Source organism: Microcaecilia unicolor, chromosome 10 (genome assembly GCF_901765095.1).
Source record: "Microcaecilia unicolor chromosome 10, aMicUni1.1, whole genome shotgun sequence".
NCBI lineage: Eukaryota > Metazoa > Chordata > Amphibia > Gymnophiona > Siphonopidae > Microcaecilia > Microcaecilia unicolor.
In genome coordinates this window covers 212233380-212258130 of record NC_044040.1, presented here as the reverse complement: position 1 = coordinate 212258130, position 24751 = coordinate 212233380, and the positions used below count along the sequence as shown (strand labels likewise).

At 48.3% G+C, this 24751-nt stretch overlaps 1 protein-coding gene across 3 annotated transcripts in view; it reads left to right on the top strand.

Moving 5' to 3' along the window:
- The window catches only part of IL1RAP (interleukin 1 receptor accessory protein), a 153889-nt gene that overhangs the window by 117214 nt on the left and 11924 nt on the right, over positions 1 to 24751 (top strand). For 2 of the 3 annotated variants that reach the window (XM_030215847.1, XM_030215848.1), the window contains exons 7-10: positions 3346 to 3475; positions 4937 to 5085; positions 7714 to 7863; positions 11707 to 11850. In XM_030215847.1, the coding sequence (XP_030071707.1) occupies positions 3346 to 3475; positions 4937 to 5085; positions 7714 to 7863; positions 11707 to 11850 (573 nt within the window). Of the gene's footprint in view, positions 1 to 3345; positions 3476 to 4936; positions 5086 to 7713; positions 7864 to 11706; positions 11851 to 17285; positions 18634 to 24751 lie in introns of those variants that run through there. The other variant, XM_030215849.1, reaches the window with a different exon arrangement.

The following is a 24751-nucleotide window of genomic DNA, read 5'->3' as shown; positions in this document are numbered from 1 at the left end:
ACTCCTGCATAGTCTGCTGTGCCTGGATTTGGCTCTAAGTCGGCGTCAGGTGGTCAATATTCAAAGCGAATTTAACAGGGCAGGGGAGGCTCTTCTGCAGTTAAACAGCCCAAATAGCGCCGCTGAATATCAGAACTAACTGGTCAGAGTGAAACCGGCTATTTTGTGGGTGGTCCGGGGTGGAGTCGGCATTTAAAAGGTTAAGTTTAACTGGCCAAAGGGGGGACCCATAAAAAGTAGTCCTAGCTTTGTCTGGTTTAACTTGACCAGTTAAGCGTTTGGTTGTCTGCACGTACCTGAATAGTCGATACTGGTGCTCGGACAAGATCTGGTATTGAATATTCCAAAAAAACAACAAGGCAAGCAATCTGCAAGATCCAACGTGGAGAATAAACGAGCAGATCAAAGTGACATCCAAAGGATTTTATTAGAGATATCGTGCATAAGAAAGTTGCCCGACACAGGCCGTGTTTCGCCCACAGAGGGCTGCGTCAGGGGCTAAAATGTTTCCTCCCGAAAAGAACAACTAAAATGTATCCTCCCAAAAGGAACAATTGCAATACTCATATAAGGACAAGAAAGAGTAAATGAAGAAAAACCAGTACAGCTTCAGTGACGGAGTACTGCTTTGTGATTTGAGCAGGGGCGTATCTGCGTGGGGCCACAGGGGCCTGGGCCCCCGCAGATTTCGCCCTGGACCCCCCTACCGCCGTCAACCCTCCCCCGCTGCCGTTGCTTACTTTTGCTGGCGGGGGACCCCAACCCCCGCCAGCCGAGGTCCGCTTCCACCTGCCGCTGCCTTTTAAAATATTTCGAGCGCACGAAAAAAGAAGTTCAAATCTCCCGTGAAAACAGAACAAAACACAAAAAAGGCGGAAGATAAACCAAAACAGACCAAAAACAAGGGAGTAAGAGCGCCAGAAAAGTTTAATAGGACCCTACACGGTCCGTGTTTCGGCCAACAGGCCTTCCTCAGGGGTCCTGAATCTGACGTTTACAGGTACACCTCCAAGATATTCGTGAAACAAAAAACCAAAATACTTGCTGTCTCACAGCAGTAACTGCACTGATCTGAAGCACATTCAAGATGAACAATGCAGCACAGTGTCTCACACCTCAGGACAGTGTGTAGGAAGATCAGTGCAGTTACTGCTGTGAGACAGCAAGTATTTTGGTTTTTTGTTTCACGAATATCTTGGAGGTGTACCTGTAAACGTCAGATTCAGGACCCCTGAGGAAGGCCTGTTGGCCGAAACACGGACCGTGTAGGGTCCTATTAAACTTTTCTGGCGCTCTTACTCCCTTGTTTTTGGTCTGTTTTGGTTTATCTTCCGCCTTTTTTGTGTTTTGTTTTTTAAAAATATTTCTTCAGCTGGCGGGGGACCGCAACCCCCGCCAGCCGACCCGAGGTCTTTAAAGTTCTTCTTCGTCCTCCGTGGCCGTGCTGCTGTTGAATCCAGTTCGGAGTCTGTCTGACGTCGCAGCACATTGTACGTGCAGGACGTGCTGCGACGTCAGACTCCGAACTGGATTCAACAGCTTTCAACAGCAGCACGGCCACGGAGGACGAAGAAATATTTTTAAAGGCAGCGGCAGGTGGAAGCGAACCTCGACTGGCGGGGGTTGGGGTCCCCCGCCAGCAAAGGTAAGCAATGGCAGCGTGGGAGGGTTGGCGGCGGGAGGGGGGTGGAGAGAGTCGTTGGTGGCGGGGGGGGGGGTCTGGCAATGGCGGGGAGGGGGGCTAAAATGTGCCCTCTAGCTGTGGCCCCCCCTACTGCCGGAGTCCAGATACGCCCCTGGATTTGAGCACATAATAGGACTTTCCGTCTGTACTGGTTTTTCTTCATTTACTCTTTCTTGTCCTTATATGAGTATTGCAATTGTTCCTTTTGGGAGGATACATTTTAGTTGTTCTTTTCGGGAGGATACATTTTAGCCCCTGACGCAGCCCTCTGTGGGCGAAACACGGCCTGTGTCGGGCAACTTTCTTATCTACGTTATCTCTAATAAAATCCTTTGGATGTCACTTTGATCCAAACTGGTATTGAATATTGCCATGCGGCATATGTAGGGTGCGAAGAAAACACAGTAATATCGCTGCAGACCGTTCAAAGCACAGCAGCAAGACCGATATTCAAAAAGTCGAAATGCGAAAGAGTAACCCCACTACTTGTGATGCTACCCTGGCCTCCCAATCAAGGCCGGGTTGTTTTTTCAAAACTAGCGTTATAATTTTCTAAATACTGTTCGGCATGTCTCCTGATTACATGCTAGACCTGATTGAACTATCACCAAAAAGTGCAAATCCTGGAACCAGAGGCTCCTTATCACTTCACCTACCCAACTGCAAAAACATAATTTACAAATCCATCTATACGGTGGGGTTTAGTTAATCTGGGTTCTAAATGGTGGAATTCAATTCCCAAGGTCACGAGAGGCATTGCAACCTATCTCCAGTTCAGAAAAGAACTAAAAACCGACCTATTCAAGACATGTTGTGATTAATTATGCGTGTTACTGATGTTCCATAACTACTCTGTAATAATAACAATACTCCACAATCCTTTTATAAGCGTAATGCAGCTCTGTAATTTCTCTAACTGCTAAACTGTAAGCCACATTGAACCGAAACTCGCTTTTGGATAATTATGGGATACAAGAATGTATAAAATAAAATAAATAAATAACAAACTGAATATTTAGCCCTAGGAGTCTGTGAAACACGCCAGACTGCTCTCTTACGGAAAACCAATGCTGTATCTGCAGTCCTTGTAGGGTTTGGCGAGGAATGTCCCTCTCATGTGGTGGGAATAAAGACCAGGGTTGCCCCACTCTGAAGTGAGCTGGATGAGAAACTGGACCCATGCTTTATGGTCCCTTCAAACTATGGGCCCCTTTCACTAAGCCGCGTACGCGTCTACGCGCGCCAAAATGGAGTTCCTTCCCGACTACTGCGTGGCTCTTGCGGTAATTTCATTTTTGGCGCACGTCCGACACGCACGTCTGAAAAATATATATTTTTTAAATTTTCGGACGCGTGCAGGTCATTAGCGCCCGGATTCTTTACCGCTAGCTAGGTCAGTGGTTGGCGGTAAGGTCTCAGACCCAAAATGGACGCGCAGCAATTTTGATTTTGCCGCACATCCGTTTTCGGCAAAAAAAACCCCCGCCTTTTTTTAGAGGCGCGGTGAAAAATGGATTGGCGCGCACCCCAAACCCGCGCCTACACTACCGCGAGACATTTTTCAGCACGCCTTTGCTGGGTAATCCGTCCTGTGTTCTTGGTAGAGACAGGTAGAAGGCTCGAGGTAATGTTTTTTTTTTTTTCTCCGCTCTCCTTCCTAGGACAGCAGGCTCAACTCCAGTGCGAGGTCAGCTTCTCTTTTGTGAAAAACTCCCGGACAGATGTTTGGTGGACCATCGATGGAAAAAATGTAGATGATATCGCAGATCCAAAGATAAATGTCACAGAAAGGTAACATTGCTCCTCTTTCGGTAACTATAGCCCTTTTCAAACTGGGAGGGGGGGGTCCTTTTACTAAGCCATGTAAGTGCCTACGTATGTCCAGCACAGGTCAATTCTGAGTTATCGCACGGCTACCACGTGGCCCGGACGGTAATTTCAGTTTTTACGTGCGTCCACTACACACGCGCTGAACACCTGACACAGAGAGACAGTCCCTGCTCAATAGAGCTTACAATCTAAAATAATACAGACAAACAACACAAGGGCGAGGGAAGTACTGGGTGAGAAGGAACAAGGATAGGGGAATTGAGTAGTGGTTAGGAGCCAAAACATTCCATCTAGAATCTCCAATAGTAGCAACATTCCATGTAGAATCTCAATAGTAGCAACATTCCATCTAGAATCTCCAATAGTAGCAACATTCCATGTAGAATCTCAATAGTAGCAACATTCCATCTAGAATCTCCAATAGTAGCAACATTCCATCTAGAATCTCCAATAGTAGCAACATTCCATATAGAATCTCAATAGTAGCAACATTCCATCTAGAATCTCCAATAGTAGCAACATTCCATGTAGAAGCCTGTCCTTGTGCGTCCACGCAGGCTTCTGTTTCTGTGAGTCTGACGTCCTGCACATACGTGCAGGACGTCAGACTCACAGAAACAGAAGCCTGCGCGGCCGCGTTGCTCATCTGCAAGGCAGGCTTCTACATGGAACGTTATTATTATTAACATTTGTATAGCGCTACCAGACACACGCAGCGCTGAACATCTGACACAGAGAGACAGTCCCTGCTCAATAGAGCTTACAATCTAAAATAATACAGACAAACAAGACAAGGGCGAGGGAAGTACTGGGTGAGAAGGCACCAAGGGGAGGGCAATTGAGTAGTGGCTAGGAGCCAAAAGCAGTGGCGAAAAGGTGGGTTTTCAGCATAGATTTGAAAACAGGTAGAGATGGAGCTAGACGTACAGGCTCAGGAAGTCTATTCCAGGCATAAGGTGCCGCGAGGAACGAAGTCTGGAGTTAGCAGTGGAGGAGAAGGGGGACGACAAGAGAGATTTGTCCAGTGAGCGGAGTTCACGGGGAGGAATGTAGGGAGAGATGAGAGTGGAGAGGTAATGGGGGGGGGGGGGGGGGGGCTGCAAAGTAAAAGGACCCCTAAGTTTGATGTTTTGTGTCCTGAAACTCTGCCCTCTTTTTCTCTGGATATGGGATAACAGTGCATTTCTCCTGTAAAACAAGCAGGAACTTTGCTGTTAGCTCAGGGTTTTATGTTGTAGTAATATTGTTGTTATGCATTTTCGTTGTACGTATGGGTTTTTATTATTGATTTGTATGTTATGATATTTTTGGGAGATAATGTACACTGCATTGAGTTTTCCTATTGGTGTCCACTCCAGTATCTGTTATTAGATTAGATAAACTTTCCAAGGGATTTATGCTGGGTTGTCATGTCTTTCCTAGTGTGCAGGAGGACGCCTATGGTAATAAGGTCATCAGGGAGGTGCTGATCATCAAAGACGTCACCGCTGAGGTCCTGAAACGGAGCTACACCTGTTATGCGAAGAACACTTTAGGAGAGACCTCCCAACAGGCCTTGGTGAAGCTCAAAGGTGATAAGAAAATGGCTGAATTGGGCACATGATTCGGTCGGAACATGGCTTCCAGTTAGGGACAATGGAACATCTTTCTGGCGGGAGTCCTTCCCCAAGCTCTCCAACTGCTGATGCTGTTTTGGGCAAAATATTGGGGGAGGGGGATGGCCATGGCCCCTGTGGCTTACCCCATTCCGTTGCCTGCTTCCCACACAAGTTCATGTTCCTTAGTAACGCTCATGACGTTGAGCCCTTACGCCAAGCCCCCTCCCTACCCATCTTCAAATCCTTGGTCAAAGCCCACCTCTTCAATGTTGCTTTTGGCACCTAACCTTTATACTTTTCAGGAAATCTAGACTGCCCCAATTTGACTGACTGTACATTTGTCCTTTAGATTGTAGGCTCTTTGAGCAGGGACTGTCCTTCTATGTTAAATTGTACAGCGCTGCGTAACCCTAGTAGCGCTTTAGAAATGTTAAATAGTAGTAATAGTAGTAGTAGTAGTAGACATGCATCAGATTTGGTTGAATAACCGAATATAAGACATAGTACATAGAATTTATTTTTATATTCCCGAAAATGTATTTTTCTTCAATTTGATGTTTGTCATGTAAGCCGCATTGAACCTGAGCTTATCTCGGGATAAAAATGTCAAAAACAAAATACAATTTTATTCTCAATTTATAACACGGTGCTTCCTCCCTTTTTTTTATTTCTTAAAGAGGCAATTCGTGACTGAAGGTTGCCACTTTTGTGTGTTCCGGAGGCTCAGTGGCAGTAATGCCCAGTGTTGCCATATAAAAAAAAAAATTCCCACCCAAAACAGCCCAAAACCCGCCCAAAAACCGCACACACCCCACCCCCGACGTCATCAGCCCTGCCCCTTCCGTCATCACCCCCACCCCCGCCGTCATCAACCCCGCCATCATCACCCCCACCCCCGACGTCATCACCCCCGCCCCTTCCGTCATCACCCCCACCCCCGCCGTCATCAACCCTGCCCCTTCCGTCATCACCCCCACCCCCGCCGTCATCACCCCCACCCCCGACGTCATCACCCCCGCCCTTCCATCATCACCCCGACCCCCGCCGTCATCAACCCCGCCCCCGCCGTCATCAGCCCCACCCCTTCCGTCATCACCCCCATCCCCGACGTCATCACCCCCACCCCTTCCGTCATCACCTCCACCCCCGCCGTCATAAACCCCGCCCCCGCCGTCATCAGCCCCGCCCCCGCCATCACCCCCGCCCCTTCCGTCATCACCCCCACCCCCGCCGTCATTAACCCCACCCCCGCCGTCATCAACCCCGCCCCCGCCGTCATCAGCCCCACCCCTTCCGTCATCACCCTGCCGTCATCAGCCCCGCCATCATCGCCCCGCCCAATAAGTCACCTCGCCCCGCCCAATACGTCACCAAACCCCGCCTCAGTCGCCGTTAGCCCCACCCCCCGCCGGCCGAAAAACCGCCCAAAACCCACACGAAAAAAAAAACCAAGCCCAAAAAACCGTAACCCGCCGCGGGCAAAAGTTTCCCGCGGCGGGTTGCGGAAAACCGCCCAATTGGGCGGGAAAACCGCCCATCTGGCAACCCTGGTAATGCCCTCTTCCGTTCCAACAGACTGATTTCATTTGTGAGCTGAAACTGGGTGGATAGAGGGGATAGAGAAGGGAATGCCGGCCATTGTACAACAGCGCCACCCAAAGGCCGGACTCAAATTTCACTTGTACCAGGTTCAGAGGCAGGCGCTGTCTGTTGCCCTGGTAGAAGACAACTTGCTGTCATAGCTGGCATAGATGGAGGAGTTTTAAAATGCTCAGGTTACATTTATTTTTTATTTTTATTCTTGAAATTATTTATGACTAGTAAAAGAGGGCCGTTTCAGAGCAAATGAAACGGGCGCTAGCAAGGTTTTCGTCGCCACCCCCCTCCCTCTCTGGCCAACCCCTTCGTTGTTCTGCCATTGCTCCGCCCCCAACATCATGACGTTTGACGCGAGGGCGGGGCCTAGAGCGATTTCCACCCCGCCTCCCTGCCTCCCTCCCTGCCAACCCCTTTCGTTGTTCTGCCATTGCTCCGCCCTCGAGGGCGGGGCCCGGAGCGATTTTGGTGGCTTCACCACCACGAACCTTCGAACCTTTTTGAAGGAAGTCAGGGCTTGGCTTCACTGACGTCAGTGTCCTCAGAACGTTGAGGGTGAGTTTTATTATAGTAGATTATTATTAATTCAAGGTTCTGTCTCCAGAGCCCCAGCCTGCAGTGTTGAGTGAATTTCTTCCCAGTCCTTTGCATGTTTAAAGCATCAGTTCTGATTGATTCTGGCCAAACCGTGTGGCAAGACCAGGTGGTTGCCTAGGGCAGCAAGCAGAACCTACTGTAACCTGCATATTTATAGGATTGTTGTATGGTGATCATGATTGATGAATTTAATTATCAAAATCTTGGTGCGAGGATGGGGGGGGGGGCTTGGGGCTGCATGCTGGAGTTAATTTTGGGGGGGGGGGGGAGAGTATAAAACTGAAGGTTCACCTAGGTCGCTGGACTACTTGATAATATAGTTTTCATTTGCATGGCACACCTGGAAAACAAAATGCCCGTTTCCCAAAGGAACTGGAATTAAACTAGACATCTGTCTTTTGTGTGCAGCTGTCACTCCGAGATATATTACAGAGCTGGCATGTGGCCTGGGAGCGACTCTCGTCCTTGTGCTGGTCTTGATCACAGTATATCACGTTTATTGGCTGGAAATTGTACTTTTCTACCGGGCCCACTTTGGAACGGATGAAACTATTGGAGGTAAGGGGTACTTTCGGTACAGCTGTCTTCTAGAAAGGTTTCACTAACGAGCACATTGAATACCAGTGAGAGGTCCACCTGTTTCACCCCATTAGTTAGGCCCGTGGGTTTATTTACTTGGATTTTGCTCACATCTTTTCAGTAGTAGCTCAAGGTGAGTTACATTCAGGCACACTGGGTATTACCCTGTCCCTGGAGGTCTCACAATCTAATTTTGTACCTGAGGCAACGGTGTGGGGGGGGGGGGGGGGGGTTAAGTGAGTTGCCCAAAATCACAAGGAGCAGCAGCGGGATTTAAACTGGCCACTCCTCCACTAGGTTGGCTACAAAAAAGTCCTCAGACCAGGCCTGACTCAATACATCCAGACATCTAGTACCATTAGAGCAGTGACCTTCACTAGTTTCTCAAGCAGGGGCCGCTTTGATATTAAGATTTTAATGTTGAAGCCAGGACCATCACTGGCAACCCAGCACCATGAGCAGGTTATAATCAATTAAATAGGTAACTAGCCGTTAAGCCCGTAAGAACGGGCTAGTTTTTTGTTTTCCTACCCCCCCCCCCCCCCCCCCCCCGTTCCACCAACCCTGCTCTCTCCCCTGCCCTCCCCCCACGGTCTGTTTCCATCAGTTCCGCCCCCTCCTTCCCTCCCTGCTCCCTCCTCCTCCGATTTCCACGCCCATGTCCAAGCCCTCCTCCCTATTGGGTGGGCTGTACTGCTGGTGGAGGTGGGGCTTGGACTTCTACACTCTCAGCATTCCGACTCTACTGCGCATTTGCAGGTGAGACGGTCACTTGCCGTTTATATGTTTGATGGCTGCTTATTTGCTCTCGGAGCAATATGTGTAGCTCAAATGAGTTTTGATTGTCAAGATTCACTCCCCCCCCCCCCCCCCCACTTCTTCCCAGCCCCCCACCCCACCACATCTTGCTCCTAACCTCCCTCTCTCCCCCAGCACTCTGTCTGCAATACACACTCTCCCTCAACCTCATCCCAGCCTCCTCCCCAAAATGGTCGCCCTCATCCCGTCCCCGGCACCTCCAAGCTGGAACTCCCTCCATTTTTGTTAAACACGGTGGCCAGTGCTGCTTTTGGAACAGTTCTGGTTTCTTCCAGTGTTTTGTGACTGTCGCTTGAGTTTCAGCTCACAGTCTTGTGAGAGTTTGGGCGCCAGTTGGCTCAGACTCGCTCAGAACTGTACAGTGCTGAAGGAAGACAGAACAGCAGGTCTCTGAGAAAGGTTGGAAGAGAGACTGTATACAAGGGGGGGGCAGAGTCACACTTAGGGGCTGACTGCAACCTCCCTCCTCTTCCCACCTGAATAACCATTACCTCCTGCACCTCCTCTTTGGTATCGCTTCTGGGTCCTTGACCAAGAGGCAGATGCAGCAACCAAATGTAAAAAAATCTAAATCGTTAAAGTCCCTAACGATTTTAAAATAACGAAAAATGCACCAAAAAAAAAAGTCACACATGCTGAGATCGGTATTGAAACGTACAATGTATCAAAGAATCACAATACACATCGTTAATCGGCCCCCAAATCATGCGCAGAGCAGCCAAGCGTTATGTTAGCTGCTCTGCGCATGCCACAAACAGTCAAAACACAAGCACATGGCTCCCAAATCAAAACAAAAATAAAAAAAAGGGTCGGGAGGGGGCAAAGGCGCTGATCAGGAGCGTCCTGTATGGCCGTCCTTGCCATTCCCCCCGCCCCACTTCCCCCTGCATTCTAAATTAAAAAGCAAGAAGAAAAGCAAACGTACCTTTAGCAGCCCCGGCCCCCCTCCCTTCCTCACTACTCTGTCTCCCCTCAGCTCCGCCTCCCGACATCCTCCGCCCTGTGCCCCGCCCCCTCTTGGGGTCGTCACCGCCATTCCCCTCCTCCATCGGGCCCCCCTCCCTCTTACCGGGCCCGTGCAGCGCCTCTCTCTTCTGTCTGAAGGCGCTGCACGGGCAAGAAGAAAGCTGATGCCTGCCTTCGCCCAGCTTCTGTCGCGCGTCTCTCTCCTCCTGGGCCCGCCCCTGTCTGACGTCGGTAACCTACGTAGACCTCTCGTTAGATTTCCTGCCTTTTTCCTGCGTAAAGGCAATCAGAAAAGGTTAGTGCATGTCGTTTCAATGGGGTTTTCACACTAATTGCTCATCTCCATTCCGTTTTCGTTAGCTGCTGGCTTCCTCGGTAAAAGCCCTTTGATGCATGCAGCGGATCAAATTTTCCTCGTTGGAGGGTCATTAAAGGCTCATTTAGCTTTAGTGCATCTGCCTCCAAGTTCTGTGTGCACAGAGGGGGGGGGGGGGGATTCCGTGCAAACCTTGCATTTCCCCAGGAGCAGAAAAGACTGAGATGATGAGAGAGAGAGAGAGAGCTAACTCTTCATGGCATCTTCTGCTATCTGCTTTCACTTGACCTGGGCAGCTCAGTATAATTGTCTTCTACTGTCCGTTCGGGATAAACCTGCTATTTAAGAAATTTAGCGTTACAGTTTGAAGAGGAGCTGAGTTCGGGTAGATGCACTAAGCTGCCAGTTCTCCCTAGTGAAGGAGTAGCTTAAATTTAAGCAGGGCTTTTTTTTGAGCGGGTACTTGGGCGTACTGAGTACTGGCACCTTTTCCATTGTCTGCTAAAATCAACCCAAGGTCCCCAAGATTTAATGAAAAAAGCTCAGGCTCTACACACCAATTCGGCCTTGTCATAGATTCTGTGACTGGTTGCAGGGGGCCTGGCTATTTTGGGGTGGGGTCCCTCAGTGATCACCCCACCCCTGAAGGGAGGCCTCGCAGTTGAGTACCAGCACCTTTTCCATTGTCTGCTAAAATTGACCCATGGTCCCCAAGTTTTAATGAAAGAGCTCAGGCTCTACACACCAATTCTGCCTTGTCATAGATTCTGTGACTGGTTGCAGGGGGCCTGGCTATTGTGGGGTGGGTCCCTCAGTGATCACCCAACCCCTGAAGGGTGGCCTGGCATTTGAGTACCGGCACCTTTTCCATTGTCTGCTAAAATCGACCCATGGTCCCCAAGTTTTAATGAAAGAGCTCAGGCTCTACACACCAATTCTGCCTTGTCATAGATTCTGTGACTGGTTGCAGGGGGCCTAGCTATTCTGGGGTGGGTCCCTCAGTGATCACCCCACCCCTGAAGGGTGGCCTCGCATTTGAGTACCGGCACCTTTTCCATCGTCTGCTAAAATCGACCCATGGTCCCCAAGTTTTAATGAAAGAGCTCAGGCTCTACACACCAATTCTGCCTTGTCATAGATTCTGTGACTGGTTGCAGGGGGCCTGGCTATTGTGGGGTGGGTCCTTCAGTGATCACCCCACCCCTGAAGGGAGGCCTCGCAGTTGAGTACCAGCACCTTTTCCATCGTCTGCTAAAATCGACCCATGGTCCCCAAGTTTTAATGAAAGAGCTCAGGCTCTACACACCAATTGTGCCTTGTCATAGATTCTGTGACTGGTTGCAGGGGGCCTGGCTATTGTGGGGTGGGTCCCTCAGTGATCACCCCACCCCTGAAGGGTGGCCTCACATTTCAGTACTGGCACCATTTTCGCTAGAAAAAAATGCACTGAATTTATGAGATCATGTGCTGTGTTCCCACTAGCTTTCCTTGGAAAAGTCAGCGCATCTCCCTGTGCCCTGCAATAATTGGAGATGGGGTGTATTAATAATGTTTCCCTTTAGAAGCTGTTATACAGAAAAAACATTTCACCCCAGAGATGGCCGTCAATTCCTGTGATCTTGATTGAGTGAAAGGAAGCACACCGATTGTAGTAATGAAGAGATTTCATTAATATCCATCAGGGCTGACCTAACGCTGTCTACTTCTAATTTTCCTTGCAGATGGGAAGGAATACGATGTGTACGTGTCCTACGCGAGGAATGCGGAGGAAGAGGAATTCGTACTGCTGACGCTCCGAGGAGTCCTGGAAAATGAGTTTGGATATAAACTATGCATCTTTGACAGAGACAGCCTCCCTGGGGGAAGTAAGTATACCCAGCGTGCCGCAGATTACTGGGTGGTCAGAATCAAAGCACGCATTGGGTCTTTATTTCTGAGACGTAGCTTGAAAGGTAGCGGCGTTATCGCCGCGTCGTCACCGAGATGAATTTGTGCCTTGCAAGAGCTGCTGTTACTGCGGCTCAGCGTTAATTGATTTTCTCAGTAGTTATCCGATGAAACAAACGTATTATTATTAACATTTGTATAGCGCTACCAGACGCACGCAGCGCTGAACACCTGACACAGAGAGACAGTCCCTGCTCGATAGCGCTTACAATCTAAAACTACAGACAGACAAGACAATTAAGGGCGAGGAAAGTACTGGGTGAGAAGGAACAAGGATAGGGGAATTGAGTAGTGGTTAGGAGCCAAAACATTCCATGTAGAATCTCCAATAGTAGCAACATTCCATGTAGAATCTCAATAGTAGCAACATTCCATCTAGAATCTCCAATAGTAGCAACATTCCATCTAGAATCTCAATAGTAGCAACATTCCATCTAGAATCTCAATAGTAGCAACATTCCATGTCGAATCTCCAATAGTAGCAACATTCCATCTAGAATCTCCAATAGTAGCAACATTCCATGTAGAAGCCTGTCCTTGTGCATCCGCGTAGGCTTCTGTTTCTGTGAGTCTGACGTCCTGCACATACATGCAGGACGTCAGACTCACAGAAACAGAAGCCTGCGCGGCCGCGTTGCTCATCTGCAAGGGCAGGCTTCTACATGGAACGTTATTATTATTAACATTTGTATAGCGCTACCAGACACACGCAGCGCTGAACACCTGACACAGAGAGACAGTCCCTGCTCGATAGAGCTTACAGTCTAAAATAATACAGACAGACAAGACAATTAAGGGCGAGGGAAGTACTGGGTGAGAAGGAACAAGGGGAGAGCAATTGAGTAGTGGTTAGGAGCCAAAAGCAGTGGTGAAAAGGTGGGTTTTCAGCATAGATTTGAAAACAGGCAGAGATGGAGCTAGGCTGGTGAGTTCCTGCTGCTCAAACATAAAAATTTACTACTAGACGTACGCAACTCTGTACATAAACACGTAAGAGACGGACCCTGCTCGACAGAACTTTACAATCTATTCAAGACAGACAAAGAGGACAAATAAGGCATTATGGAGTGATTTATTCTGGGAATGATTAAAACAAATATAGGTACTAAAATGGTGACTAAGGGGTTAAGAGTTAAAAGCAGCCTCAAAAAGGTGGGTTTTTAGACTGCGTTTTAAAGCACACGCGTGTTTTGTAAATATATGCGCACATCACAACTCAGCCCAAAGCCCTCTGCAGATACACCTGCTCCAGTCGCATGCAATATGCATGTAATTGGACTGTGTTTACTTTACATGTGAGAATTTCGTGAGGCCTTTTACACATGTAGACTGAGATGTACATGCCAACAACCCTTTATGAAATGACCGCCATATTGTCCCTTTGAAAACCAGTGTAACATATCAAGGCGGCTGAAAGGACTGTGGCGCCCTGAACAAACTTCTGCATTGGTATCCCCCACCCACCCCCATCCCGCAATCTGATGGCTGTCTCGCCACTCCCGTCCCCACCTGTGATCAGGGCTGCCGAGAGACTGGGCCGGGCCCGGGGCAAGGCCGCCCCCGCCGTTCCCCCCAAAGGTCACCGCCGTCACTTCCCCCCTCCACCCCCACCCCCAAGGTTGCCGCCGCCGCTCACAGCACCTCTCACCTCCGTTTGAAATCGCTGCAGGTAGCAGCTGATCGCCTCCCTTTGGACCTCCTTCCCTCCCTGTGTCCCTCTCTCGCAGAAGTTATGTCAGATGAGGGCAGGACACAGGGAGGGAAGGAGACCCGAAGGGAGGCGATCTGCTGCTGCCTGCAACGCTTTCACACGGAGGTGAGAGGCGCTGTGATTTCAATGCAGGGGGCCCGGCCCAGTGGCAGACGGTCAACGACAGAGGGCGGGTGGGACTGCGGCACCGGGCCCCCCTTGGATGCCCGGGGAATTTTGTCCCCCTTGTCGGCGGCCCTGCCTATGATCTAGTATCTCCCACCAGTGGTGTAGCTACAGGTGGGCCTAGATGGACACAGGCCCACCCATTCTTCGCTCATGCCCACCCAGCAGCAGTGTCTCATGCCTCTCTGTCCCTCCCCTCTGCCAAAGGCTTGGTACCTACCCCTCCCCAGTTTACCTCAGAAGTGCCCCCGGTGGCTGCAGTAACTCATTTTCACTGTCTGTGCCGGCCCCACAGGCCTCCCTCCGCCACATCCCGCCAATGAGGAAACAGGAAGTGAAGTCAGCAAGGACGTCCTGAGCCAGTGTCTCACCTGATCCATAGGTTGAGCTGGCTCTGTAATGTATGTGCATATTGGTTGGGTGACCCGTTATAATGGCGAGAAGTTGATTAGGATGGAGGAATAGTTTTTGTGGGATGGGGATGAGGGAGGCATGGTTTTCTATTATTTTGAGATAGTGAATTTTTTTGCACAGACAGGAAGGGAGTATAATTTTTCAACTATGTGATATGGTCGGTCTTTGTTTTTTTTCTAATGAGAGTAGGGGATGGATTAAGTCTGGGTTAGAGACGATTGTATTTGTGAGATTTATTGAAATGCTTTTTATAATGTAAACCTATCTGAGTCCCCATTTGTGAAGTAGCAAAATCAATACTAGGTGGCTTCATGTCCGTCTTTGCCACCCTTTGTGCTTGTCTGAGGTTGAGGCAGCCTAGTTCTCTAGTTAACTGCGAAACAGATCCGTTGGAATCCGTTTCAGAATTTAACGTGCTGCGTGCCTCAGCTCAGAGAGTGTGTTGATCTTTCAGCAGATCTCTTCTGATATCGTTATGTGTCACTGGTTAAGTGAGAACAAAAACCAGCTATTTTGTATGCTGCTAGCGGTCCGTTCTTGCGTTCCATTCATTCTGCTTTGCCTTCCGCCCCAGACTTGTGTAGAATTAAGTGCTATGTTGAATTTCCAGAGCTCTGTAAAATGATTAATGCGTGTTCTTTTATTACAAATTGAATTTAGGTTTGATTGAAATGCTGCCAGCAACCACTGAGTCGCTAATGGCTGCGTTTACGTTCTTAAGCTGCTAATCCATATCATTCAGATCAATTTGGGTTCTTCTGCGGGCAGCCGACTCTTGGAGTTCAGCGTTCTGTAACTAAACTGTAGGATGTATGTCTCTCTCTCTCTCTCTCTCTCTCTCTGTCTCTGAATCCCGTGCATATAATCTAACAAGAACTCCGTGGTAGCTCTTCTTTCCCACAGGATTGAAGCCTGGGACCCCCTCCCCCTCTGCAAAGAAGTCTGCTGCATCATTAATATGTATTAACTATCTTTATTCTTGACGTGTGAAGGACTGAGTCTGTTGAGACGGCTCAGTTGCTCTCTTGACGTGTGAAGTAGGGTGATAGTTCTGTTGGTCCACTTAAAGATAATAAATAGAAATAAAACAAAAGAAAGGAAAATAAGGTGATATGTTGTTTTTATTGGACTATCTTAATACGTTTTTTGACAGGTTTTGTATCTTATTTGTGCAAGTTTCCTATCGAATTATAAAGCCTAAAATGATACTGCTTTGTCACCTTCCGATTACACATCCCCCTCTCTCGGTTTTCACTCCACCCCCCCTCCCCCCCATTCCTCTAGACTGTCCTCGGAATGCTTTTCATGTCTCACTTATATAAATTTTGATATTGTGATCTTTGGCTCATATCTGACCTGAAGAAGGTTCTGTCTTTTAAAGTTTTTTCAAAAAATTGTATCAAATTAGTCCAATGAAAAACGTAGCACTTTATTTTCCTTTCTTTTATTTTGTTTTATTGTCTTGATCTGTGTCACTGTTCAATGAAGCCCTCCAAAGTACGATACACAGTTCAATCCAATCCAAATTCCAACACCTGTGTGTTAATAACTTCTCTCCCTCCACCCCCCAGGACACTCAGCCTCCGTGGCTCCATGATCCATTCCAAATCCCAACACATCTGTGTAGTGATAACTCTCCCCCACCACAGGACACTCTGGCCTCCAGTCTCCAATCCGAACCTCAGCACCTGTGAGACAATACACCCCTCACCTCCAGAGGACACTTAGCCTCCATGGTCCAGACAATAGCTTCTCTCTCTCCCCCCCCCCCCCACCAGAACACTCCAGCCTCCAGTGTCCAATCCAATTTCCAACACATGTGAGAGATTACTCCCCCACCCCCAACAGGACACTTGGCCTTCATGGTCCAGTTGCAGTCATCTGTGAGACTATACTTCTACTACTACTACTACTACTTAACATTTCTAGAGCGCTACTAGGGTTACGCAGCGCTGTACAAATTAACAACTAAGGACGGTCCCTGCTCAGAAGAGCTTACAATCTAAAGGACGAAATGTCAAGTTGGGGTAGTCTAGATTTCCTGAGTAGAGGTGTTGTGATTAGGTGCCGAAAGCGACATTGAAGAGGTGGGCTTTGAGCAATGATTTGAAGATGGGTAGGGAGGGGGGCCTGGCGTATGGGCTCAGGGAGTTTGTTCCAAGCATGAGGTGAGGCGAGGCAGAAGGGGCGGAGCCTAGAGTTGGCGGTGGTGGAGAAGGGTACTGAAAGGAGGGATTTGTCTTGAGAGCGGAGGTTACGGGTAGGGACGTAAGGGGAGATGAGGGTAGAGAGGTAAGGAGGGGCTTCTACCCTCTCTTCCGCCTTCTTCCCCCGCCATGAGCATTCAGCCGCCAACTGGTCTTTATTGAGAACACACAGCAGAGGAGATCTTGGGATCTGGACTTATCTACAAGAGAAGAATCTCCAAGTTGGGGCGTTCACATTTTGTAGTGGATTCCACATCAGCCTGTTGTAAAATATGTTTAAGGAAATGGTCGCAGGAAATATACGTGCATTTGGGAGCATGAGGAAAGAGCTTTAAGGGGGTAAGCTGATGACTTTTTAGCTAAAGGCAAGGCCGCCGAGAGGGGGCGGGGGAGCAAGGGTACAGTGGAAATAGCTAGTTTACAAAAATTACACTCTCTTTTTTAAAATGTGTTTTTAACTCGGGGTTCCTTACATGTATGTAAGTGCTGGCATTTACATCTGTAAGGAGCAGATTTTACAAACATTCATGTCCAAACTCGCCCCCTTCAAGTCTGTGTATGCCATTATACCCATGTAACGAGTGTGTGTTTATGTGAAAATCAGCTTTTTACATGTGTAAATGTCTCCTAACCCTTGTATGTGCAGCTGTATCTGAGATAAGACTGTCATCAGCCAGTATTATGATTCTTAGATTAAGAATAGCAACACAAATATTTTTCCTCAGAATAATGTAGATGAGAGTGAAAGGGAAACCACAAATTCTTCTCGCTGAGTGGAGCAAGTCCTTTCTGAAGAACTTTTCCTGGTTCTGTCACTCTGGTTGGACACTAACATTGTGGTGTTTTCTCTTCCCAGTTATCACAGACGAGACTCTCACCTTCGTTAAGAAAAGCCGTCGTCTGCTTGTTGTCTTGAGCCCCAACTATGTTCTCCAGGGCACCCAAGCCCTCCTGGAGCTGAAAGCTGGCCTGGAAAACATGGCCTCCAAGGGTAGCATCAAGGTCATTTTAGTTCAGTATCGACCCATTAAAAACAGCCGAAAGGTGAAAGAGCTGAAGCGAGCACAGGCAGTGCTGACCATCATTAAGTGGAAAGGGGAGAAGTCGAAATACCCGGGGGGAAGGTTCTGGAAGCAGCTGCATGTGGTACTGCCAGTGAAGAAACCAAGCAAAAGTTCTACCAAGAAAATTGGAGCCCCTGAGGGAAAGTTGTGTCCGTGAGATGGATCTCTGTAGGAGTGGGAAATGTGAGGAAAGAGAACGGGAGAGTTTTCCCTTATTTCTCTTTTTAGGGCATTGCTTATAGACATGTGTCTTGGGAAAAGAGGTCTGAATGAGGCTCCGGTCTGCAGTTGTCCCAGCTTGAGGCCTAATCCCTTCAGATCTCAGCAACTAAGCTGGCCGTTGCTGGTTGGATGTCCCCCAAGGGACACTGTGAGCTGGCACTGAATCCATTTCACTGGTAAAAGGCCGCATGTGCTGAGGAGGAGTTACAGTGAGGTACACGTTGGAGCTTTTGAGAAACTTTTGGTAGGACAGTTCTGATATCTTTTCCTAAGTTCTAATGCAGTTTACTTCAGTTAATCAAATTTTCCATTTAGACCCAGAATACTGTTTAATGTATCCATGAAACTACCACTAGGGGTCAGCAGTTGCCATTTTGAACCCGCAGTGAGGCTGGGCAGGAGCAGCAGAGGAATGCTCTCGCCCAGGCCAACAAGAGCACCATGGACAATCAGGGGGGAGGGTTGAGTAGATGGGTCTTCATTTTGGCTTTTTCCTTCCCCATTAGTTAATATAATATAATACATCATTACGATTCAACTTCTGGTTTTATTTTTGAGAACTATTTTTTTCCTAGCGTGTCTGTTGGTTCTGCTAAATGTTCTCACCTCATTATGAGAGACGCACGTATTTTAAAGCCCCGACAGATGTAGGGCCTGATATTCCAAACAATTTAAACGGCCAAGGGAAACTCTTGGCCGTTTAAATCAGCTGTCCAGGGTTAACCGGGCATTTTCAGCAGAAAGTTAAGCACATAAGCCAAAACAGTCTATTTCGGGGGTGTTCCGGGATGGAGTCGGCTCTTAGCCAGTTAAATGCCAAAGTTCAGCACTTTGGGTCCCGTTTACTAAAGGTGCGCTGGAAAATGGCCTGTGCTAGTGTGGACGCATGTATTGGACGCGCACAGGTCCATTTTTCAGCGCACCTGCAAAAAAGGCCTTTTTTTTTTGCCAAAAATGGATGTGAGGCAAAATTAAAATCAGCGCATGTCCATTTTGGGCCCGAGACCTTTCCGCCACCCATTGACTTAGCGGTAAGGTCTCACGCATTAACCAGAGGATAATCGTCAGCACGCATACACTGTCGATTACCGTCCAGTTAACGCCACACGGTAGAAAATAGAAATTATTTTCCGCCGTGCGTAGAAATTAGAATTACCGCCCGGGGTACGCGGTAGCCGGGCGGGAGTTCTAATTTGACAGGCGTTGTACACACATAGGCACCTACGCATCTTAGTAAAACCTATCTTTCTGTGGTTCTCCATAGCCGGTTGAGTGCCGAATAACGCACTCAGCTGGCTCTGAATACCTGGAAATTCAATGCCAGAGTCCGGGTATAGCCTGGCATTGAATTTCCTGGTATAATGTCAGCAGCTATCAACATGTTGAGCACTGCCATGTGAATATCGGGTCCATAATGTTAAGAAGCACTTCACAGTAAATGATGTATATATGTGTAAGTACCTTACGTAAGCACATAAGAGTAGCCATACTGGGTCAGACCAGTGGTCCATCTAGCCCAGTATCCTGTTTCCTACAGTGGGCAACCCAGGTCACAAGTACCTGGCAGAAACCCAAACCCTTGAGGGGGAAAGGATTCCATTCCAAAAGCTGTTCAGCCATTCCTGCCAACGAACTCCCAGTTTGAAGGGTCGGAGGTCCGCTGGCTGTCGGCACTGTGGTACTTTTCCCAGCATACTTCACTATTTCTGTATTTTAAAGTAAGACTGAGTATTGAAGCAGATTTTAGGGGGGCTGGGAAGTTGTGGCTGAGAACTCTGCTTTTACTTATGTTAACAAACCTGCGGTGCCTTACGTAGCAAGAAATGTTATATTCCTATTTGAAAAGCCTCTCCCGTGATAGACAAAGCAGAAAGCATTTAAAATGCAGAGGTTCTGTTTTCTCTATCTTTTTTTTTGCACAGTAAAATGCTCTTAAGATTGATGTATCGATAGAATGATTTGAGATATATCTATTTGTGACCTGCTCAGCGAAAAGGTACCAAAGGGGGGCGTAACAAATAACAGAAATAAAGGCGATAAAAGTTTGGAGGGACCACTTTCATTTTTTGAAAGTTTTGTGTACTGTAGGGTCAGTAGAATCGGACTATGCGATATTTTTCACAGCTTTGGTGTTTTTCATGTTCTACAGCCTAAAAACTGCAAGGTTGCTATTTTTCAAAAAAAAAAAAAAACACCTTTTTAAAACTGATAAACATTTCTCATTTTTTAAAGACGTAATTAATCCTTACCCGAGGCTGAAATTTTGCAGAATTATGCAGTTGGTGTCCCTGTATCTTGTGGTATAAATAAGTCACATACCCCACTTTTGTTACCTTTTTGCTCAGCGGGTCACTTTTTTTTGTAGTGGGGGACGAGAGGTCATGTATTCACTGCACTTGCCGCACCAGGATATGCTGCCTGTGATGGGATTCTCTTAAAACCCTGGTGCCAAACTGCAGAAGACGAAAGGGACAACACAAAATACAAAAGGACAGTGGGGGAGAGGATATGTTACAGGACTCAAGCCCATGGTTTCTGCCTTGAGAAGCCTACATGGTGTTATTTGCTCGTTCCCAGGCTAGAATATACTTTTTTATATATCATCATTTAATGCCCCTTTTACAAAACTGTGGTAAACAGCGGCCTGCGGTACCATAGGCGCATGGATTTGCCATGCGCCGAGGCCCCCTTTTACTGCAGTGGGTAAAAGGTTGTTTTTGCCCCCCCCCCCAAAAAAAAAAAGAAAGAAATGGCCCTGCGCTAATCACAGGGATTGCCATGTGGTCATCTCTGGGGGGAGCCCTTACTGCCACATATTTAGGTGACGGTAAGGGCTCCTACACTAACCCGGCAGTGACTGGGCAGTGCGCGGCGCTGCCTGATTACCACCGGGTAAGCCCCAGTGCAGCAAAATAAAAAAGATTTTGTCGTTCAGGGGCGTAGCTACAGGGGGGCCACGGGGGCCTGGGCCCCTGAAAATTTCGTCCGGGCCCCTGGTTTGGCTGGCAGGGGTCCCCAACCCACGCCAGCTGAAGCCTTCTTCAGTGCGGTCTCCGGCGCAGCCGTGTTCGCTGCCTGCCCCCTGCTCAGTGTCAGCGTGCACAAGAGGAGCAAGAGGAAAGAAGAGCAGGGGGCAGGCAGCGAATGCGGCTGCGCCAGAGACCGTGCTGAAGAAGGCTTCGGCTGGTGGGGGTTGGGGACCCCCGCCAGCAAAGGTGTTTGTTTGTGAGGGGGCAAGGTGAGGCGAGGGGACGGGGGCGGCACTCAAAATGTGCCCCCAATCTCGGCCCTGGTCCTAATGATTAGCGCAGCGGGTTGTAGACCTGGGGAACTGGGCTCGATACCTGCTGCTGCCCGATGGTCAGCAGTGGGTTGAGATCCCGGGGAGCCAGGTTCAATTCCCTCTGCAACTCCCTGTGACCCTGGGCAAGTCACGTAGCCCTCCGTTGCCCCAGGTACAATAGGGACAGTGCAAAAGTACCTATAATAGAAACTGTAAAACCTAATAGTTGCCTTGGGGATCACTCGCTGAAGATAAATAGATAAATAGATGTGAGGATAGAAAATTATTTTTCCTTGAGGCTAGTAAGTGGGCAGACTTGTTCTTGAAAAGGTTTTGTTTTTAACTGTTTGCTGGCTCAGATGTAGCTTCCCACCAACTCTTTCATTGGGTTGAGATTACGGGAAGGGTAATTCTGTGACTGCACATGCGTGATTGCGCACAACATGCACGAGTACGTGCCAAGATAATTGGCACGTATTCATGTGTATTCAGTAAAGTAGCACATAAGTGCATAACCGCACAGGGGCTTGCATGTGGGAGGAGCATGGGCGGGACGCGGGCGTGGCTCCCATTTACAAGCGTAACCTGGAACACCCAGTTACACCTGTCATTGACTTGGGCGTTAAGTGAGCGCATCTAATTCTGTGTACACAAATTCTGTAACGGCACAGCTGCCATTCTAGAACTGGTGCTCAGCGAGTGCCATCGGGATGCCAAACACGTGGTGTGCCCGGTTATATAATCACCCTCTTCTACTGTAAGAATTTACAAGTGGACAGGGGCTGTGGATGCCAGGGTCAGTCAGCAGAGGAAAGGGCTGGGCTGGCTGGAGTGTGGGAAGGTGCTTTTGAATTTTAAGTCATTCTGGTTTTATTAAAAGAAACAGACAAAGTACACACTGTGTGTGCTGGAGTGTAAAACAGACATTGAATGAAATAGATAATTAGCATAAAGCCTTTAGTAACCTTGAATTGTCTCTTTCATTGTTCAGTATTCTACAGTTGTTACATTGAAACGTCCTTTGTACTGTGGGAATGATGTTATATTTTTTTTACTAAACATGCATTGCTCTCTTTCTCTCTGGGACTAGAGTTGTACAAATGCTTGTTTTTTATGCACTATCAGCATAGGACTGTCTCGCTTGTTATCTAGGGTATGTCTAGAGCGCTCTCACTGCAGCTCCTTGTGACTCTGGGCAAGTCACTTAACCCTCCACTGCCCCAGGTACAAATTAAGTACCTGTATATAATAAGTGAACTGCTTTGACTGTAATGGTATATCAAGTCCCATCCCCTTTCCTTACGTAACCCATTGAAGTGAGCCCAGATGCTCTTTTTAATCAATCCCATAGTACCTAGGATAGTTTGATCCTGAGGTTTTGTTTTCCCATTCTTCTTATGCCAGTGAAACCAATTTTGCAGCAGGGGGCAGGGAAGTCACAGGTGCACCTTTTGGCTTCACCATTTCAAACGTAGTTGCTCAGATCACTTCCTGAGGTTACAGTGGAATCCTCCACCGGGTTCGTTCACCACCCCAGAAGAAGCGTAGGCCGAGAGATGAATGAAAATTGTACAGAAGTGGGATTTAATACATTTTTAATTTGCTCCAGTTCACTAGCAGGGGCATTTTCGAAAGAGAAGGGCGCCCATCTTTCGACACAAATTGAGAGATGGGCGTCCTTCTCTCAGGGTCGCCCAAATCGGCATAATCGAAAGCTGATTTTGGGCGTCCTCAACTGCTTTCCATCGCGGAGACTACCAACTTTCCCGGGGGCTTGTTGGCAATGTACCGAAGGCGGGACAGGGGCGTACTTAACAGATGGGTGTCTTCGGCCGATAATGGAAAAAAGAAGGGCGTCCCTGATGAGCAATTTGGTCGACTTTACTTGGTCCGGTTTTTTTCACGACCAAGCCTCGAAATGTGCTTGAACTCACCAGATGACCACCAGAGGGAATCGGGGATCACTTCCCCTTACTCCCCCAGTGGTCACTAACCCCCTCCCACCCTCAAAAATCATATTTAAAAATATTTTGTGCCAGCCTCAAATGTCATACTCAGGTCCATCACAGCAGTATGCAAGTCCCTGGATCAGTTTTAGTGGGTGCAGTGCACCTCAGGCAGGCGGACCCAGGCCCATCCCCCCCTACCTGTTACACTTGTGGTGATAAATGTGAGCCCTCCAAAACCCACCAGAAACCCACTGTACCCACATCTAGGTGCTCCCCTTCACCCGTAAGGGCTATGATAGTGGTGTACAGTTGTGGGTAGTGGGTTTTGGGGGGTCAACACAAGGTAAGGGAGCTATGTCCCTGGGAGCAATTTCTGAAGTCCACTGCAGTGCCCCCTAGGGTGCCCGGTTGCTGTCCTGGCATGTCAGGGGGACCAGTGCACTAGGAATGCTGGCTTCTCCCACAACCAAAGGGCTTGCATTTGGTCGTTTCTGAGATGGGCATCCTTGGTTTCCATTATTGCCGAAAATCAGAAACGACCATCTCTAAGGACGACCAAAATTTCAAGATTTGGGCGTCCCCGACCGTATTATCGAAACGAAAGATGGACGCCCATCTTGTTTCGATAATACAGGTTTCCCCGCCCCTCCACCGGGATGTTTTGCAAGGACGTCCTCAGCAAAACTTGGGCGTCCCTTTCGATTATGCCCCTCTATGTGTTAGCTGGCTCCGGAAACCTGGAAATTCAATGGTGGTACCCAGACGTGGCTCAGCATTAAATTTCCAGGTTTAACGCCGGAGGCAGCAAAATGCTGATCACTGTCAGCTGAATATCAGGCCCGAAGGGTCTTGTATTTAAAAAAAAAAAAGAAAGCAGGGTAATGTATAAGTCTGTCAGACCAGGATGGGGAAAGAGCATCTGATTTAGAATTCCATGGCTGCGGTGCAGCAAAACCCAGGACCGGGTCAGCCTTTTTGAGTTTAACCGGGGTGAGGCGGCAGCTCTATGAATCTGCCACTCTGAGGTGCTGCTAAGCGCACTTAGTAACAGAATTCAGAGTATTCAGGGGTAATTCTCTAAGGGCCCTTTTGCAAATCAGCGATAAGCCCACCGCAGACCTACCATGCAGCAATATGGAAGTACTTCCACCCCCAGTGCGTGATATTTCCAACGCTAGCGGAAACATTTGAAAAATATTTCCACATGGGGTTACCCGGGGGCAATTGGGCAGCGCTGTGCGCTAGCTGGTTACCAGCGGGTTAGTGTGTGAACCCTTACCAGCACCTCAGTGGGTGGCGGTAACTGCTCCCCCCTGCATGGCTGCACAGTAAGTGCAATCTTACCGCGTGGCCATTTCTGTTTTTCGGCCTCGGCGTGCTGCAGAAACTACCTCCTCCGCTAGCGCAGGGCACCTTTTACCGCAGCTTAGTGAAGGGGCCCCTAAAACAGTTGCAAAGGGCATATTTGCATGTATAATCCCAGTATGCAGAATTGAGGTTCTACATTCATTACTGTGTAGTATGTTAAAGTCATAAAAATAAAGTTGAAAAAGGAGAGAATAGTAGAATTCTGTAAATGCGCAGGTGTGTGTGTGGGCCTCTGCATGCCGGATATGCACCTGTTCTCTCACTGTTCGCGTATCTTACATCGTGAATAGTTTGCAATGTGGCGTACATATCCGCACAGTGCAAAATTAAATGCGTAACTTATAGATGTTATAGCGTCATTACGTTGCATACAAGCACATTTTCCTGTCGCTAAGGTTAATGTGATGGTTTTTTCCTAACAGTAATGTGGTATTTG